Source organism: Echeneis naucrates, chromosome 20, assembly GCF_900963305.1.
Source record: "Echeneis naucrates chromosome 20, fEcheNa1.1, whole genome shotgun sequence".
Classification (NCBI taxonomy): domain Eukaryota; kingdom Metazoa; phylum Chordata; class Actinopteri; order Carangiformes; family Echeneidae; genus Echeneis; species Echeneis naucrates.
This window is the reverse complement of record NC_042530.1, coordinates 16,123,970-16,143,581: the sequence shown is the minus strand read 5'-3', so window position 1 is coordinate 16,143,581 and position 19,612 is coordinate 16,123,970. Positions and strand designations below refer to the sequence as shown.

The 19,612-nt window shown below is 40.0% G+C and overlaps 2 protein-coding genes and 2 non-coding genes across 6 annotated transcripts in view; 3 read left to right on the top strand and 1 right to left on the bottom strand.

The window, feature by feature from the left end:
• The first annotated feature begins 1,097 nt into the window (after nucleotides 1-1,097).
• Nucleotides 1,098-13,354, top strand: cul2 (cullin 2). Of its 3 annotated transcripts, XM_029528958.1 has the most exons (21): nucleotides 1,098-1,182; nucleotides 2,253-2,391; nucleotides 2,799-2,901; nucleotides 3,027-3,121; nucleotides 5,198-5,303; nucleotides 5,580-5,662; nucleotides 5,832-5,928; nucleotides 6,123-6,233; nucleotides 7,650-7,812; nucleotides 7,965-8,089; nucleotides 8,524-8,631; nucleotides 8,803-8,862; nucleotides 8,937-9,065; nucleotides 9,262-9,348; nucleotides 9,479-9,631; nucleotides 9,856-9,933; nucleotides 10,013-10,079; nucleotides 10,876-11,078; nucleotides 11,289-11,390; nucleotides 11,478-11,594; nucleotides 12,446-12,577. In XM_029528958.1, exons 2-21 carry the CDS (start codon nucleotides 2,273-2,275, stop codon nucleotides 12,575-12,577), a joined length of 2,238 nt encoding a protein of 745 aa, XP_029384818.1. In that variant the 5' UTR covers nucleotides 1,098-1,182; nucleotides 2,253-2,272. The 3 variants fall into 3 exon arrangements, with proteins under 3 accessions (XP_029384818.1, XP_029384819.1, XP_029384820.1); XM_029528959.1 differs by lacking the exon at nucleotides 1,098-1,182 and having other exon boundaries at nucleotides 2,273-2,391; nucleotides 12,446-13,354; XM_029528960.1 differs by lacking the exons at nucleotides 1,098-1,182; nucleotides 5,198-5,303; nucleotides 5,580-5,662 and having other exon boundaries at nucleotides 2,273-2,391.
• Nucleotides 13,355-13,968: 614 nt separating this feature from the next.
• Nucleotides 13,969-14,040, top strand: trnaw-cca (transfer RNA tryptophan (anticodon CCA)). Its single transcript has one exon. It is a non-coding gene; the product is annotated as a tRNA-Trp (tRNA).
• A 358-nt stretch (nucleotides 14,041-14,398) lies between these two features.
• trnaw-cca (transfer RNA tryptophan (anticodon CCA)) lies at nucleotides 14,399-14,470 on the bottom strand. Its single transcript has one exon. It is a non-coding gene; the product is annotated as a tRNA-Trp (tRNA).
• Nucleotides 14,471-19,014: 4,544 nt separating this feature from the next.
• The window catches only part of LOC115061381 (partitioning defective 3 homolog), a 344,220-nt gene continuing 343,622 nt past the window's right edge, over nucleotides 19,015-19,612 (top strand). The window contains exon 1 of the mRNA XM_029529689.1: nucleotides 19,015-19,434. Coding sequence (XP_029385549.1) covers nucleotides 19,315-19,434 — 120 coding nt within the window. The 5' untranslated portion in view covers nucleotides 19,015-19,314. The remainder of the gene's footprint in view (nucleotides 19,435-19,612) is intronic.

Here is a 19,612-nt window from a genome sequence, read left to right as displayed (position 1 = left end):
TTGTGAATGAATGTTTCACAGTTTTTGGTGGGGGATAGTTAGCTAGAGCTCTATTTAATCATCAACTGGTGACAAAACTAACATCTGCTAGCAGTTTGTTGCTATCCATTTTAGTGATATATTATCACGTAAAATAACAATGTAATAACAATCATTATGATAGTAATCATCATTATAAGAAAATTATTAATAATAAAATAATATATTTCGGTCTAGCTAACTCAAACTTATATTTTAGTTATCGTATTAATATTCACATAATGCTAGCTTCATTTATCAAAGTTATACATTTTTTTTCCACCACGTTAACTATGTTGTACCTGCTGTAAGAAACCCGACAAGCTTGATTGACGATCAGTAAAAGGAGAAAGCAACATAAACTCTATTTCAGTTGTAAACAGATCGATTTACTAAAACTTGTCTCTATTTAGCATTATTTAAAATCTTTACTTACCCCGGGGAACGTTATGGAGTCTTTATTTCAACGATTCTGATTGGCCTATTTTTATTCTACTTTTAACAACAGAGAGAGCATTAGAGTTAACACTATGTTATACTTATGTTTACCCTATTTATTTATTTTTCTTGGCGAGGGGTTTGACTACGCACAAACCGATTAGAACTTTTACTGGCAAAGACTTCTAGTCGAATCTTCTTTCTCACAGCAGCTAATTTGTGTCCACAAATACGGAGGATTTTAGTGAAATTTTTATTGCACGCGGAAAAGTTCAACAGTTTCTATGTACATCACGTTAGATAAACACGGGGTATATAATTACAGCCAATGAAGAAATATTTTCCCTTATCATCAGGGCAAATATTTAAATCCGCAGAACGCCTGTGGTTATATTTTAATACACATTCCCTAAGAGGTTTCCGTAGTTTTGGAAGATACCATGGAGATGTGGGTGGTCATCGCTTGGACCTGGATTTGTTTGGTCCTTTTCTAATCGGTACGTAAAATATCGTATGGTCTCTTTCGAATCTAAAATTTCTCAAACGCATTTTACGAAGACCAAAAAAAAAAAAAAAAAAAACTCTTCCCATTTTAGGCTTGTTCGTGACACCCCTATTTGGTGGATTGGTATAACCCAAGAGGTAGGGAAGACCTGTAAGTGAGTAACACCAAACCTGTGACAGCGGCGAAACTTGAGTTTTAACATAAGCGATTACTATACAGAGGTACGTATTATTCAAAAGTCCACACTTGATCTCAGTAACCGGTTTTGTTTAACAACAGCATCATCTTTATCCGAGCTGTCAGTGCAAATGTGGGGAATTGTCAAATAAGATGACCATTTGCTAGCTATAGCTGAGCTATCGTTAGCGCCCTGCTAGTTGCTAGCTGATTCCTTAAAACTGCTGGGACTTGAGCAGGAAGAAGTAGCATGTTAGATAGAAGCTAGTTAGCTTTTTAGCTAGGCATCCTATTTTGGGGTTGGCATCCCGCAAGCTAGAACCCCTAACTTAGTTGCCGCTATCGTGACTGTAAGAGAGTTGTTCACCCAGTAACGTTAACATTTCATTCGAAAAGACGGATGTCAGCGTGATGTGTCTTGCCCGAAAAATAGTGTGCATGTTGATTTAGCAATGTTTTCTCTGACGTGAAATTGACTGGTATGAATGAGGAGAAACAACACAGGGCCTAGTTTCTCCAATTCACAGATGATCTATGATTCTTCTGACATTTGTGTAGAAAATAAGGTATTACTATCTGCAGCAGTTGTGCCCGGTAAAATGCACAAAACCAATACTTTATCATTAGCCCAATGTTTTTACTGTTGATGGGCGTTGGGATTAACTCAAGGTACTTGAGCAGAATGTTTTTTCTCATCTGTTGCTACCATAATAATGTGAGCAGAGTTTTAGAGGCAGGCTATTTATTGTTTCTGTCCGTCAGAAACAGCCTTACCATATATCTAATTTAATGATAGTTTCCGATAAATATCGCCTTTGGTGCATTTCGAATAAAATACAAATTAATCCAATAATCAAACAGTAAGTTTTTCATTTTGTAATAATCATCATATCAGTTGTACTTAACAGTTATTTTGTCAAGGCGGTCCATTCCAGCAGTTAATTAGTTTATTATATTTCATGTAGTTTTTAATGTGTGATCTTTAAATAAACCAAACAGCACAAAGGGAAGTTCACTAGTAAGAAAGAAACTGAATCCAAGAGCTGCGTAATGTTTTTAATGTTGTCATTCCTTTTCTTTCAGTAATGTATTCATGTGTTTCTTTTTCTGTCAGGCTAAAAGAGAAACCATACAATGTCCTTAAAGCCTCGGGTGGTGGATTTCGACGAGACATGGAACAAACTACTTACGACAATCAAGGCTGTGGTGATGCTTGACTATGTGGAGAGAGCCACCTGGAATGATCGGTTCTCGTATCCTCTGCCAACCTGCTCCATCTAAAAATTTAAATTCCAAAAACAAGATGATTACAGATTTTTAGTTCATGGATGTAGTAAGGAACTAACTTTAGAGTGAAGCAAGTTACCTACTTTTCATTCGTACAAATCGTTCAAATTGTACAGTATTTGAATTTAAACATTAAATCTGGCCAATCCAGAAAATCACTTAAAACTAAATAATCAATCATCTCAAAGATGCTTATTGAGACTCTTAGGCCACTTAGACAGAGGCCATGTTTATAACCATTATTTATAAGGATTTACTAACTTTTAAAATGTTCTATCCAAAATAATATAGCTTTGTTTAAAAGCTTCTTTATAAATCTATACAGATTGTAATGCTTTTTGTACTTGTTATATATCCTGACTTAGGACACCAGGGATATTTATGCCTTGTGTGTTGCATACCCAGAGCCTCTGGGTGAAAGATTATACACAGAGACCAAGGTGTTTCTTGAGAATCATGTTCGGCAATTGTACAAGGTAAGCGCTCTCTAAAGCTCCCCAGTCTTGGCAAAACAAAAACAAACAAAAAAAGTCAGGTGCATTTTACTTTATTCCTGCGTTGCTCCTTTTCCTTACGCATATTGTGCTTATGGGAATTTTAGAAAGTCCTGGAATCAGAAGAGAAGGTTTTAGTGATGTACCACAGATACTGGGATGAATACAGCAAAGGAGCTGACTACATGGACTGCTTGTACAGGTAACATTCTTGTCTTTCCTTTTGCCTAATATGACGATGAAGTGTTTGATGTCAGTGAGTCAGTAAGCTGATTCATCCTTTAGTGAGCATTATTTTTCTCTGCCTCTGTATTTCCACAAACAGGCTAAAATCTGTGCTAAATAATGCAGAATTTTAGAGCTATTTTTTTAACCACCTATTTAATATTTTTAATTGAAAGATGATGATGATGCTGTTTCCTTAAATGCATAGTGATATTGGAATGTGGAAAAAAAAATCAAGGATTCCAAGTGCTTTGTCTAAAATAAATGTGTGTCATGAAGTGGCTGGTTGGTCTTGGTTTGTGTGGTGTGTTCTACCAAGTTCTCAAGAACCTTTCACTGCATATGAGGTAGCATACAGTAGCTAACTGTCTTTGTCAGATGATGCTCATTCTTTGATGTTGGGTCATTGCGTTCGTGTCGTTAGAGTGTACTAATTCTATTACAAGCTATGGTATTCCAGTAGACAGTTTCTGTAACTTAAAGTATCACCTTGAAATACATGGTGCGAAGACGCATTTGGTGTGTCCTGATTCATTCTAAATCAATAGACCCTTGGAGAGCTTTCAGGTCTATTTTTATGTGTACTTCCCACCAGATTGGCTGTGCATACATATGCCTTTGTAATTTATTATATCAACATGAGTGAGAGAGAAAGCCAGTCTCTTGGCTTTAGTACTGACATAGTAGTATTGAGTTTTTATATAGAAGATGATAGCTTAATATCCTTAAGCGATGTCTGTGCATGTATTGTTTGTGTATGTTTTTATCCTGTCAAAACACATCGTCATGCAGTGGAGATTGCACAGAAGTGTCATATTAATTAAAACAAGACTGTTACATGTATTACCCATCACTGAATGGTTGATGTTGGTGCATTATGTTTACCAAAGCTTCAGTGTATGGGGGAAATCAGGCTGTGTGCAATGGCCCAACTCCTGATACAGAGGCAGACTGTGCAGCTGTGAAAACTATTCATCATTTAATGGACTGAAGCAGCCCAAGAAGATGAGCATGATGTCAGCCAATAAAATGTTGTCAGAGTTGACTGACCTCTTTGCAGAAATTTGAAACAGACTTGGAGGAATGTCACTGGTTGATTACTAATGGTCAGTTTGTTATTTTATACGAACCAGGTTGTGTATGAGTATATTAAGACTGTTTTGCTGTTAGCTGATGGTTAACAAGAGCAGTGTCACATCTATACAGCGATGGTGTGGACTTTACATTTTTTATGAGTTTATCTTTTTAATTACGTACATTGCAATAATATTTGTTCCAAGACATGGATGCCATTGCCTGTGAGGTCACCATTCTGTGCCGCTGGAAACATGAAAATGGCAGAAATTCACAGACTATTGTTGATTAATTGATTAGTCTCCCATTACCTGACAAGCCTTAGAACACTTCTAGTCATAATCATCAGTCACCTATTTTAAACTGCAAAGCATTTTTGCGGTTTAATGAAAACCTATTGTTGTGAAACAGGATATTTTCACCATCAGATTCATAAATGAATTATTTTTCATAGAATTTATATTATTTCTGGTTCCTCTGTTGTTGTGGCCTACATAGTACTTATTGGCTAGTTGTTGCCACTGAGTGTGAGTAAGTGAGACAATCTCTCCAGGCTTTAATGAACTGCTTTTGCCATTATCCTTTTGTGGTTTCAATGTTTTTAAATGCAACATTGCCGCATCAGCGCTGGAGCCAATCCCAGCTCACATTAGGTGAGGGCAATGTACAACCTGGACAGGTCGCCAGTGCATCATAGGGCCAACACACAGACAGACAGAGACCAACAACCACTCACACCCAGATCTACGGACAATTTAGAGTCACCAGTTAACCCAGACAGGCATGTCTTTGGACAGTTGAAGGAAACCCACACAAGCATGGGGAGAACATACGAACTCCAGGCAGGAAGTTGTTACGTGTTGACTGACAACAGTGCTGACCACTATGTCGCTCTGCTGCCACATTTGATATTAAATAATATAATAATATCTATGTGCCTCCCCCCCTCCTTTTTTTTTTGGTTGTTGATGTTGTTAAGGTATCTCAACACTCAGTTCATCAAGAAGAACAAACTAACAGAAGCAGATCTGCAGTATGGCTACGGAGGAGTGGACATGAATGAGCCGCTCATGGAGATAGGAGAGGTACTAATTAATTAACTGAACATTTCCACAGCACATTCACACTTTGACCAGAGATAGTAGATACAAGTTATGGGAGCATGTACACAGAATGACTGAGAGATTAATGGGATGGATGGATATCTTCAAGGGTAATTAAAAAATTTGCTCACTTAAATTCATCATTATCATCATCATTAGATTCAGTTCAAGACCTCACCTCATACCAAACATCAACAAACACCACTATAGGATTGCCTGCACTGTTGTGATATGCTGTCTTTTCATTTGCTGTTGCAGCTGGCACTAGACATGTGGAAGAAGCTAATGATTGAGCCCCTTCAGGCTGTCCTGATCCGGATGTTACTGAATGAAATCAAAAAGTAGGTTTGTTATACTGAACTACAGTAATGTATTTTCCAAAGTCTTTTTTTCATCGTCAGGGAACAGTGTTTGACCAACACTTGAACCCGTTTCCCACCAGACTAAGACATGTGTTTTGCAATTCTTCAAGTAATCATGCCAACAAGCAGCTTTCTCAATGTCCTACAGTGATCGTTGTGGTGAGAACCCCAACCAGAAGGTAATCCATGGGGTCATCAACTCCTTTGTTCATGTTGAACAGTACAAGAAGAAATTTCCACTAAAGGTGAGGCACCTTTTTTTTTTTTTTTTTTTTTTTTCACCAATTTACTTTTTTCTCTTTCATTGAACATTTTTTTTCTGTTTTCATCCAAAGCTTTAAAACAGTTTTCCTTATTCACAAACATTGATGTATATAAGTCTATGTATATCCATGTATATTAGCTCCTATGTGAATATCATCCTTTCCCTGTGTTGCAGTTTTATCAGGAAATCTTCGAAGGGCCATTTCTGACAAAAACGGGAGAGTATTACAAACAGGAAGCTTCCAATCTACTGCAAGAATCCAACTGCTCACAGTATATGGAGAAGGTAGGATAGATTGAGCGATAAAACAAGTATGTGGATGTACTGTGTATAGACATGCTTGGTATCACAAGAGCTGGATTTGAACTCTTCCAGTAATCTTGTTTCGTTGCTTTTTTTAAATGTAGCCCAACTACTTTGCATCTAGATGCACATGATTGTGTTGTTTGTGTCAATTTGTGTACCAGCAACTGTCGGGTCATGTCAGTCTGGTGACATAAGAGTTTTAATCTGAGTATTAGCTCTACTATTAACCCGCCAAGGCTGAGGTCACAGACCCCCAGGCAATCTCTCTCTCTCGCTCGCTCTCTCTTTCATTCAAGCCAACAATAATCAGATTTCTCTACGAGTTATCCCTCCAGCCTGTAAACGGGATCATCATTAGAGCCTCATCAGGCATCATGGGAGTGTGCTTGGCCTTTCTTTTTGATCTGTCTCTGTGTTGCAGAGTTATAATGAAGATTTATACATAATGTGATTCAAAAAGCAGTGAAATAAAAAAGGCTGTTCCATTTTGACCCCTTTTATAGCTGCAGGAAAGTGGCTTCTCTCCTCCTTGTTTACCTTTATATTTCACTTAGTTATAGTTAGTTATCATTGCATGCTTAAAAGTTTGTGGGAACTGAAAAGGGTTAGGGTTAGGGGTTGGACTGAATCATTCTCTTTGTATTATATCCTGTAATTTTTTTTTCCCGTAGAGTCAGAATGATTTTGTGCTGTTAGTGTTACTCTCCGCTGTTTTCACTTGCAAAAATGTTGTTCTTACACATTTTTTGACCAGTTTAGTTAGCATTAGTCTTTTGACAGACAAAGTTAAAGATTGAGCATGAAGGGATTATGTATGTCTGGCCAAAGTAACACACGGATCACCAGCAAGACGAGAAAAAAATAATTTATATTTTTTTGTTTTATTGAAAACCACTGTCCTGAGAATTAAATCTAGAGTCACCAAGTGCTAGAATGACAAATAAATAACAACAATAAATAAATCTGTAAAGGGTTAAAAATATTACTGATCAGAAGATTACTGTTTTTTTTTCTTTCTTTCTTTCTTTCTTTTTTTTTTTTGAGCAGTTTCACAGTTTTCACAGTTTTTTTGCGAGGTTATATCATCATGTCATTTGGTCACATTTTGCCACACTGGAGAAACTCAAACTCAAAAGCTCAAAAATTGTAACCAACATGCATTGTGTGAGTCCAACATGCTGAGCGTAAGAATTCCGCATTTTGCCAAAATTCAAATAGAAATTGATCAAATCAATCACCTCATTTGCTGGTGATTGATTTGATCAATTGTGGTTCATCATGGTGCAGAAATGCGAGTGCATGCACTCAGGACTTGCAAAAGCTGATTGAAGCATTACTAACTTTCTGTTCCGTTTTAAACAGGAAAATTTAAACCAGAAATTTCTCCTCCTCCAGGTCTTGGCACGATTGAAAGATGAAGAAGTGCGATGTCGGAAGTACCTGCACCCCAGTTCCTATGCCAAAGTCATCCACGAATGCCAGCAGAGAATGGTGGCAGATCATCTGCAGTTCCTGCACGGGGAATGCCAGAACATCATCCGACAGGAGAAGAGAGATGGTCAGCCTTTGTGTCGTTATGCATGTATCTGTTTAACATGAAGAACATAATTATAAATAGTCACTAAATGCACATGTTGTTATGTAGTGATAAAATACTAATACTAAGATACTGTGATAAAATAACGTGTCCTGCCATGTGGTTTTGTCTAGACATGGCCAACATGTACACCCTACTCCGGGCTGTATCTAATGGACTGCCTCACATGATCCAAGAACTACAGGTTCATATCCATAATGAGGGCATCCGGGGTACCAGTAATCTCTCTCAGGAAAACGTAAGTCCTGCAGACTGTGTGTCTGCATGCATGTCCTTACTTGTACGTACCTTTTAAGTGTATTTACACAACCATGCTTTTATTTAATGCCTGTTAGGGACTGAAATTTGTAATTAAAAACACCTCAATTTGTTGTGCTTTTAACACAGTTTTATCCAAAAGCAAAGTTTGAGAGTATCACGATTTGACAGTTTAATTAATATTTATATTGATGTAAAAAAACATAACCAGTGATACTGTGACATTTTCACTTGTATTGTGTTTCTTAAGGCACATTTATTTATTTATTAACACTGTCACTTTTTCTACAGACATTTTAGCTGCATCTCACAGCCATATGTTCTACAAATGAATGAAATCTCAGTGTTATATCATTTTGTTATGTTATGTGTATCTCATTTCACGGCTCTGTCTCTCTCCTCTGACCACATTAGATGCCCACCCTGTTTGTGGAGTCAGTGCTGGAGGTTCACAGTAAATTTGTTCAGCTCATTAACACAGTTTTAAATGGGGATCAGCACTTCATGAGTGCACTTGATAAGGTATTCAAGCCCAGACTCTGACTCATTGAACAACATACTCCATAACAGTTTACGAGATGTAATGTGATATTATTGACTGATTGTCTTTGTCCCTGTAAATTGAAAACTACTTTTGTAGATGTGTTGAAAGTATGAAAAGGTTTGACCTTGTTTGTTGTAATTCCTTCCCAGGCTTTGACATCTGTGGTTAACTTCAGGGAGCCCAAGTCTATCTGTAAAGCACCTGAACTTGTGAGTATATAAACACACACACACACATGCACCATTATATGTGGTGCCTTGACCCTCCTGGTGTCTCCATCCAGCTGGCAAAATACTGTGACAACTTGCTGAAGAAGTCTGCAAAGGGAATGACAGAGAATGAGGTGGAGGACAAACTAACCAGCTTCATCACAGTGTTCAAGTACATAGACGACAAGGATATCTTTCAAAAGGTGAGGTGACGGCATCTTGCGCTTGAATTCTCAAGTTTTTTTAAATCATTCAAACCTTAACTTGAAGGGATGGTTTGTTTATAAAATATTATTAGCCGAAGAGTGCCCATTTTAGTGTCCTCAAAAGTCCCAAAATACCTTGCTGTGCACTATTTGTCCCTCACAGCATTTACCAATTTGTTTCTTTGCTTTCCAGTTTTATGCCAGAATGCTAGCAAAGCGGTTAATACATTGTTTATCATTGTCAATGGATTCAGAAGAAGCCATGATCAACAAACTAAAGGTACATTCAGCGCTGTGCAGTATAAGACCTGTGATATCTAGTGGTGTCTTCATTCAGTTTTACACCCACTTATTATGTTCCAATCCCTTTGTCGCCTCTCTCCATCCTTGTTTCCATTCTAATCCTGCAGCAAGCATGTGGCTATGAGTTCACGAGCAAACTCCACAGGATGTACACAGACATGAGTGTGAGCGCTGACCTCAACAACAAGTTCAACAATTTTATCAAGACGCAGGAGACAGTGGTGGATTTGGGCATCAGCTTCCAGATCTATGTATTACAGGTGAGGAGACAACACCTTGCTCATACCAGCAGGCACAGGATTGAGGTGACACCTTGCTCCTCCACATCTACATCCATATTTACAAATCGAAGAACATGACTGCATATTTGTGTTACCTGGCATGTCAGTTCATTTAGCTTGGCTTTATTAGACAGGCCTGACTCCACCAGTCACGGCTTGTCTTTTTGGTATCTATGTAGCATGTTATTTAATGTTGTTTGCAGGCTGGAGCGTGGCCGCTCACACATGTCCCCTCCTCCACATTCGCCATCCCACAAGAACTAGAAAAGAGTGTGCAAATGGTGAGTCTGCAGTCACAGAGCTTCATACGATTTACAGGATCACAGGGTCAAATCAATTTCTCCTGTCCTCCTATTTCAGTTTGAGTTGTTCTATAATCAGCACTTCAGTGGGAGGAAATTGACCTGGCTGCACTACCTTTGCACAGGTAACACACATTAGATGAATATTGCATGGTTTCAGTGTGAAAAGATTTGAACCAATATCTGATGGAGTGACACTGTGCCGCAGGAGATTTAAGCAGGACATGGGCGACATATTAGGTGACTGTATAGACATAGGCATGGACTCTGGGATCCACAAGTAAAGCCAGTACCTTATTACCTTATGATCAATTGAATAACCATCAGGGGGCAATTCCACTGGTTGTTAAAAGAAATCAGATTGCATCCAAATTTATGGGAAAATTGGCCTACTTGTGACTTGATTTGTTAGCTTAAGGAATGTTTTCCTAATGACTTTGTGGTCTCAGTCTCAAGTAAAATAAACTATAAAGGAGGGGATGCTGTAGGCTACCATATGAGACAGAGACTGAGCCAGACACAGAATATGGCACAGGTCAGATCCAGCACTCAGTCCTCTTCAGCTCCACTATCTGCTCCAAATATGGTTACTACTGGTTAAACTAAAAACTAAAATACAGCTTTACAGCAGCAGCTCACAGATCAAGGGATGAGGTAACATTGATAAAGATGACATATGGTGAGGAATGATTAAAGCTAATTGTCACATAACAGCTTTATTCTTCACACACTCAGCCACAATGCACTGTTGGAAAAGCAGTGAATAGCTGCAATAAAGAAATAAATACATTGGGATGTTCCGCTATATCACTTAACAGGATGAGCCAGATTCAATATCATCAAAAAAGGGTCAAATTTGAAGTTACAGTGGAAGGTTTAGTTTTGTCCAACCATTCACCTGCATGTCATCGCCACCAACAGGTGAGGTGAAAATGAACTACCTGTCCAAGCCGTATGTTGCCATGGTGACCACCTACCAGATGGCTGTCCTGCTGGCGTTTAACAACAGCCAAATGGTGAGCTACAAGGAGCTGCAGGACGGCACCCAGATGAACGAAAAGGAGCTACAGAAAACCATCAAGTCCCTGCTGGACGTCAAGATGCTCAACCACGACTCAGAAAAGGTCTGAGCTTTCAACTGGACTTTAAAGCAGATCCCACAGAGTCAGGGAACTCTTGTTTTCTCTTGTTGTTTTGTGTGGAATGCCTTGTCAAATCAGTTTATATGTTCTCTGTGGGGGAGTAGGTTGGAATGGAAGCTTTCGGGAACTAAAACAGACTCATAATTCGATGAGAATTTTATTAACACAGCTTATGTTTCCCTCTGCTCATAGGAGGAGATTGAAGCAGAGTCCACATTTTCACTAAATATGAGTTTCACCAGTAAAAGGACAAAGTTCAAGATTACAACCTCAATGCAGAAAGACACACCACAGGTCAGACCAATGCTTATCCAAATTTCACATTCTTGATTCCTTGTTGACAAGCCATGTTGAAATTTAAAAAGCATCTCTGTTTTTCAGGAAATGGAGCAAACCAGGAGTGCTGTTGACGAGGACCGCAAAATGTATTTACAAGCTGCTATAGTGAGAATCATGAAGGCCCGCAAGGTGCTCCGACACAACGCCCTCATCCAGGAGGTGGGTGGAAGTTGGCTTGATAGAACACCTTTTGTGGTCCGTTTGATCTCTTAATATTTAGCAGTTTTGATGAGGTTAAGCAGGAAAATACCTAGTGCACAGGGTACAGTGATCACAGGATTTGGTGAGGAACAATAATGTTTTTAATGGAGGTTTGTCAGACATCTGGACAATAAAACTGGTTGTACCCTGGGTTTACCCAAGGTAAACTTTAAGAAAGATATATTTTTTTATGAGAGGGTGTAGGAGGAGGACCAACAATAAACTAATTATGTGCACGAAAGCCGTACAGTGTGTATGTGAGTGGGAAAATATCTGGAGGTGAGGGGAAGACTCAAGCAATAATGCTCCTCATTTTATAGGTCATGCTGGGCATGCTGCTCACCTCCCTCTCTGTCACTTTGTGTTGTCAGAATTAAGGCATAAAAGCCCCAAATGTAATACTTAGAACAAAGGCCAGAAGATACTTTTTATAAAAATTTTTTATAAACAATACTTTTTATAGGTTTCTGAAATCAAAGCGCTGCTGCTTCTGTCACAATCAAAAATGATAAAGAGGTTCCAGGTAATTTCTCTTTGTTAATTGTTAATGGGTGTCAATTTATCACTTGAACATCAGTTAATGCACCTATCCACCTCAAAATTAAGTTGATCATTTGAAACAAAATGAATATGCTGTGGTTAATGTTTTGTTTTGTTTTTTTTTTTTTATGTAAAAAAAAAAAAATAGAGACGAGTAAGAAAGAAAGAATTGTTCTATCAGAGTAGTCATGAACATGCAGACAACATTTCAGCAGCAGCAGTAGTGTGTGGTAGTGTACAACTTGTAACTCAATCTTCCCTGGGTGCAGGTCATCAATCAGTCCAAAGCCAGGTTCAACCCCAGTATCAGCATGATCAAGAAGTGCATTGAGGTGCTCATCGATAAGCAGTACATCGAACGAAGTCAGACCTCAGCAGACGAGTACAGCTACGTTGCATAGACAGAGGAGCAGAGCCATGGGCTGCCTACACACAAACACTCACCTGTGTGACTGACTGGCAGATACAGGTCTAAAAACACGAAATAAACAACAAAGCAGGCTCATTCATTCATTTAGGTTTTGGACTGCCACTGACTGCTGTGATCCCACTTGGTGACTGAAGAAGGACCGGTGCCTCCATCTTTGAGAAAAGAACGGTCATCATGTCATAACAGACAGCCAGCTGGCACTACCACCCATAAGGCTCTCCTCCCAGCCCCACCCACCTTCTGATTTTAAGCTGTTTACAACATCACCAGTGCCACGCACCTGTGCGTCAAATGACAAAAACAATATGCCTATGGCTGTTTGAGAGGAAAGCATTGTTAAGCATACTAGTTGACTGAAAATAAAGGAAAAAAAAGAACCTGGGAAAGAGTTAGTTGTGACATCAATGACACATTGGTGGCTTCACATAAAAAAAAACATGCTTTCTTTTCTCACGTTTGCAGTTGTTGTGTGTTTATTTTTTTCTTTGTTAAATGTTCTGGAATTAGGAAAAAAATATTGAAATAAAACTGGTATACTGACTATTGTATCTACTTTCAAATGTAAATGATAATGAGGTGTGACAAACATGATCCTGCTGCTTGTCAAATAAAAAAATAAAACACTGAAAGGTTTAATGTAAACATTTGTCAAATTAATCTGGACTTCCAGGTATTTCAACCATAATTGCTCCACAATGGAGGGGATCGTAAACCTCCTGTCGTAAATAAATACTATGAACATCCAAGACTTTGTTATACAAGAGCTTTAAAATTTTATATATTTCGTAGATGTCGTTGGTCATTTCAAGCCCATTTTAATCACTAGTTTGCACTTAATAAATAGCTTATGAAACACTTTAATTGGAAGAAGTGTTCATTATTTCACTATAACTTTCTACCCATAGTTGTCTGCCTTGTTACTGTTTGTCCTATTCATTTTAAACATTAATATTTGATATGAAGTGATTAATAATTCTGCTGAAACAGCTATATAGTTGACATGCCACCTAGAAAACCAAATAACGGGGCAGTTATTACCAAATATATCTCTATGTCGGGGAATTTAATATTGCCTTAACTATTAATTTACAAAATTAAAAGATAAACTCGAAGTGAGTTGGGCTGAATGAACAGGTTGATATGGATTGATCTCAGGTTGTGTCAGGCATCTTATTTCCTCTGAAGCGCACTCATGTACCGCGCATGCGTAGTCGGTGCGCAGTACTCAGGTCTAGAGACCTGATCCAGCTGTTGGCCCGCAGCTGTCTGAGGCTGTGTGCACTGATGGCGGTCCTGTGCATGTGTATTTCAGCTTGGGGTTGATGTCTCTAATTCTCATATACCGATTCCTAGGGCCAGGTAGACCTCGTGGCGCAACGGTAGCGCGTCTGACTCCAGATCAGAAGGTTGCGTGTTCAAATCACGTCGGGGTCAATGTGTTTTTCGTTTGCTTTCCCTTCATCAGGTTCCGTAGACGCTGTGTTGTCTGAGGAACAAAGAGATCCATCATCGATCACTTAACCGAAGCGCTGTCAGGGCCTCCTGCCCTATAAGTAAACCCTTATTATTATTATTTTTTTTACCTTGCAGAGTCGAACCCTGATGGATTGAGTGTCGTGGAAGGACTCCTCGTGTCATATGATTCCACTGAGGGATTCTCCCCCTCCAAATATAAACGATGAGCTGAATGAGGTCCTCCTCTCTGCTGAAGGTCAGGCCGGACTTTTAACGTGACACTGGGACGGTTACTACTATGTTTGTGTCAGCCTATTTATTGTGGGTAGGAAAACTTTGACCCCGACGTGATTTGAACACGCAACCTTCTGATCTGGAGTCAGACGCGCTACCGTTGCGCCACGAGGTCACATAAGGGGGTATGAAAGGTCACGTGTCATATTGCAGTCTTCCTGCCTTTATAGTATACCTTTACATACACTTCACTGTTGGATCTTTCTGAAGAGTATTTTATTATCAACGTACACACAACGAAATTACATTTACACTCTGACGTATATTTATATATATATATATATATATATAAGCACAGGGGCCCCATATTATACGAACATGCGAACATGTGGAGAGGTTCCAGAGTGAGGGTGCCGCCATTGCTCGGCGGTTTTTCAGGGACGGTTCCTTGCTCAAGGGCACCTCAGCAGTTCCCTGGAGGAGGACTGGCACCTCTCTATTCAGCAGTCCACCCTACACACTCCGTTGTCCAGGCTGAGACACGAACAGGCATCAGGATGTCACCCTTGTCTCCTTTCATGTCTTATCAATATGCTGTTGAAGTGTGAAATTGACCTGTCAGGTCCCTCTGTCCTTGTCCTAACTCATTTCACTAATATAATCAGTGAAGCGACTGTTGAATTTTTCCCTTGCCAGCACCTTTGACTGAAAGTTGTGTCTCTTTTCTTTAATGTCAAGTCTATTTGTCTCATTGCCTTTAAAAAAAATAATATATATATATATATATATATATATATATATAGTGATTTATCAGTGGGGAATATGTATAGATACACATCTGGAAGCAAATGGTAATGTATAGGTCTGTGGGGGGGGTCTCTATACTAGAAATGGATTAGGATTTCAGGGCTGAACCACGTTTTTGATGTAAATCAGTGTGTGAATGTGCTGTTCAGTGGATCAGAAACAGCAACTGGCAACACTTGCTAATCCGTGAAAATCAGAATGCTAAAGCTGTGCTAACAACATTCTCAGTACTCAGTTCCCAAATGGAACCAATCCCTACCCATACACCAATTAAAGGCTCTGGGCCTAAGCCTTACAAAGAGGATTCCTGGAGGGGAGACAAGGCAGGATGCAATACCTACTTTCGGCCTGCAGACAAAGCCTCTTAGTTATCAGAGTACTGATACCTGTAATCAATCAAAACATTCAACTGGAGGATACATTGTGGGAAATTTAAAAAGCAGCACAATAAAAGTGAAACTGATGAATCCCAATTGTTGTGCAGTAGTGTGTTGTGTGCAGTATAGATGTGATTTTTTTGCAAATGTTTTTTCTTTGGATATTAATTTATGAAGCCTGTGAAACTCTGTGCTGTATTCTCCTAGTTGTCTGATGATAAAGAGGAAAGTATTATTAGGTTGTTGCCTACATGAACTTAGCTGTTCCACTTGTCCTTACAGGGATGCAGGGGAACTGAAACCAATCACAGCTGACATTAAGTAAAGGTGAAGTACACCAGGGTACACCCTTGGCAGCCTTTCACAGGGCTGAAAGAGGAGGGTGAGGCCAGAATACCCCGAGGGAGACCATGCAGGCAAACAAGGAACAAATTAAGCACAGACAGCACCTAGCTTTGAACCACTGACTTCACCTCAGCAATTTAAGGCAAGGCAGTGGACTGCTTTGCATTTCAGGTTTGACCCTGGCATAATTTAAACGGCCCTGCAATTTGGAGTTAAAAATTGTTCTATTTCAAGGATGAGATCTACTGCCACAGATCCTCTGTACCACCATTGGCTCCCTGCTGCATCAGTCCACTGCACCTGATCTCTGTCGACTGTCTCGCCTCATCGACCCGCAGCTTTCCCAATTCCCTCTCTGACACTTTCCTCAAACTCCCTCCGCCCCCTACTTCTATAGCACCCGAATTATCATTAAATCACTTGCCTTTGACCAGCTGTTGTCTGTGTCAGTATCTGCTCTGGAGTCCATTTTCACTGAAAACATACCAAACATGCCCAGAATAATCTAATTAAAATCTGATCTTCAGGTTCTGCTGCCCTCAGATCCCTGATTGCCTTCACTCTGTTGCGTCCTCCTGCGTGTTCACTGTACCTGCTAGTCTCGTATCTGCCCTTAAAAAGCAAGTACTTACACGACATTTAAGGCATAAGGAACCAACCAAAGAGTCATGTGACAATAGTATATTCTGTGATAACAGGGATATGTCAGAAAAGACCTTCCATACTCCTGGGACCATGTTGGAGCACGTCTGCCATGAAAGCAACACCCTTTGTCAGTTACAATAGGCACAGAGTTACAGGTACACGCATGCTTTGTTTACCATGTCCTTTCTGCACGACTTCTCTCCACAAGGAGCAAACCTGTTTGGATGAAAGATGTGGATTCTTCCTAAATTCGATGATCAGAGAAAGGATTTTGCTGTACGGTGGATACACACGACCAGACATTTCCTCAGGTTTAGACAGTCACTGCTCTGGAAAATAATGTATGACAATGCAAACACATGATATAGTTAAATGTATGAATTGAAGAAAACCTAATGTATAGTATCAATACATCAAGGTTTTTGTAGGTCTGGAGGAACAGTTCTCCTTATCTTCGTTGGATCAGTTATTATTATATTTTTTTTATTTGCATTGTTTCAGATGAATGTAACTAAATTGTAAAATGCTGTCATTTCCATTCTCACAGTCTATGACTCATTTCAGAGGCTCATACTTCTTCCACAATCTTGTTTATCTCTTTTAAAATTGAATCTTTGTGAACATGCAGAGAAATACTATCCTTAGCTTCACTCTTGGCTATTGATGTGAATGTTCTCCTGGAACATGTTCAGGGAGCACACAAACATACTATGTTGTACTGTGAGTCATGTGAACCATTTAAATTTTCCATAGCCAGAAGAGGAAAGTGTCGATCAAAAATAATCATGAGACTGAGGTATGCTATTGTCATTTTAAGTAACAAACATGACGGGAGTTGAATGAGTCACAGAAAGCTCTTTATAAGTGGAACACAGGCCCTCTCAGGTCTCCCTCTCTTTATATTCATAATTTCCTCCTCGCGATCTGGGGATACCCTGTATAAGTGAGGGAATCATTCTCATGCCCGTAGATTGGTTTTATAGTCTAAAACTCATCAAAAATTATCTCCTTTACAATGTAAGGAAAATCCTTAACTGACACACAGGTGAAATCATTAGTTGGGACTGTGAATTCTATCCAACTTTTGTCATTAGTATCTCATCATTTTAGGTATTGGTTCTTAATCAATGCACTTGTGTAACTTATAAAAACAGAAATAAATCAAATGTAGATGTTATAGCGTAGGTGCAAAGGTGACAAAATAGTTCTTGATCAGGGTTCTTTGCCTTTTTGTGGCAGTGTTCTTCCTTCTCTTGACCAAAGGGGGGGAGCATTGGCTGCATGAATGTGGGAGAGTGGGTCGGGCAACTCTTATTAGTATGGGCTCCTTGTGTTGAAAGTTGTGTGGAAGTTGATGCTGGTGCTTGACTGTGGATTGACCTTGGAGTGCCTTGAACATGTAATCATTGCTCAACAAGGTGAAGACACATTAATTCTTTGGCATTACACATGGTATTAAATGTATGTGCCCAGCAGCCTTGATAAGTGCTAGAGTACTCAGAATCTGTGAAACTGAAAGGCAAACAATACTAAAACAACAGAATAGAAATTTGAACAAATATATCGGTGCAGGGTTATAGCCTTTAAAGCTCTCTTTTTGTTTCATGTTGAGATACTGTAGTTTAGAGAAGGAACTGTGGATCTTGCACTTACGTTCCTGTTCAGTCACTTGGATGACATCGGTTCATGAGGAATATGGGCTGCAGGGATTGAAACTCAACAGAATGGTTTCAGCTTTTATCAGTAAATTGGGTCATAGTGTAGATCCAGCCTTAGGCCGATCTCTCATCCTGCACTGCACTTCAATAATTTAGACATATGCATAAAATTAATATGTGCTTTGTTATCAGCTGTATAACTGTAGCTTGGTCTTTGGTGTGCTCTCAGCAGCTCCTTTGAGAACGCACTTACAACATCTGCTTATGTCTCCCCACTGACTCATCCAGGCAGTCACAGAGATCAAAGTGTGGCCATGTTTATGTGCAATACTTGTTGCGAAAGACCTTCAGCACCTAACCTGCTAAACTGCTTCTTACATATCACAAAGAACAAAATGTTGTCCAGCTAACATGAGGCACAGGACTAATCCAGTGTAGAAACTGGTTCTAGAGACTTTGGGAAAATGGGATTTGGTAATATTGCATGCATGGGCTCTTAGTGGGGCCCCACAACTTTCTCACAAATGTTCTTGTGGATTAGTCTGGTGCTGGTCCAGTGTATGTAAACATTTATAGACAGTACAGAGAGTCAAATGCTTATAACATTTCTGCTGCAATTATATATATACACACGGAAACATAGACTGTGCGTCTCAGGATACGTCCACACAAACATGTTTTCCAGCGAAAACAAACTTATCCATATCAGTAACAAACTCCGTTCATACTATCACACCTGAAAACACACGCACAGCCATGCACACGCTCACACACAGTCACACACCAGTAAGGCCACGTGTTAGGTAACTTTTCCTCTTCTCTTACGGTGTGCTGAGCGCGTCCTCAGCCTGCTCTGTACAGATTAAGCTGCGGTAAGAAACATTCTTGGAGCTTGCTCCAACATGTGGGCGCACTCTCACTGTCAGTCCAGTTGTGCGCTCCCGCTGGAGAGACTGTCTGTGGGGAAGTTTCTGTGAAGTGAGTCAACACTGCTCAGGGAGGACGCCACCCAGCAGCTCTGCCCCTGGATCCAATGCTGGGCTTCATTTCTGCTGCGAGGACTCAGGACACAAAGAAAACCGAGCCTGGAATCGTCCGTATCGACAGAGAGCCGACTTTCTGAGCGTGGATCACCGGGGATGGTGGTTGTTGTCCGGACTCTTTGGGATTAACGAGGCGCTGGAGCCATGAAAGTGACGGTGTGTTTCGGGAGGACCCGGGTGGTAGTCCCGTGTGGAGATGGGAATATAAAAGTCCAAAGCCTAATCGAGAAGGCAGCCATGAGGTATAAAAAGGCGATCGCAAAGGTAAGAGTTCTCCACCACTCCTCTCCGCTCACACCGCCTTTCCAACGTTTCCATCCACTGTGCCGCCTCAACATGGCGCTTCTCTCCGACTGGAAAGAGGCAGACTAGGGAAAGAAGGACCAGCGGCTGCCGCTGGAACCAGTGCCGGCGGGGACCCAGGGGCCCTCCCTGCAGGAGG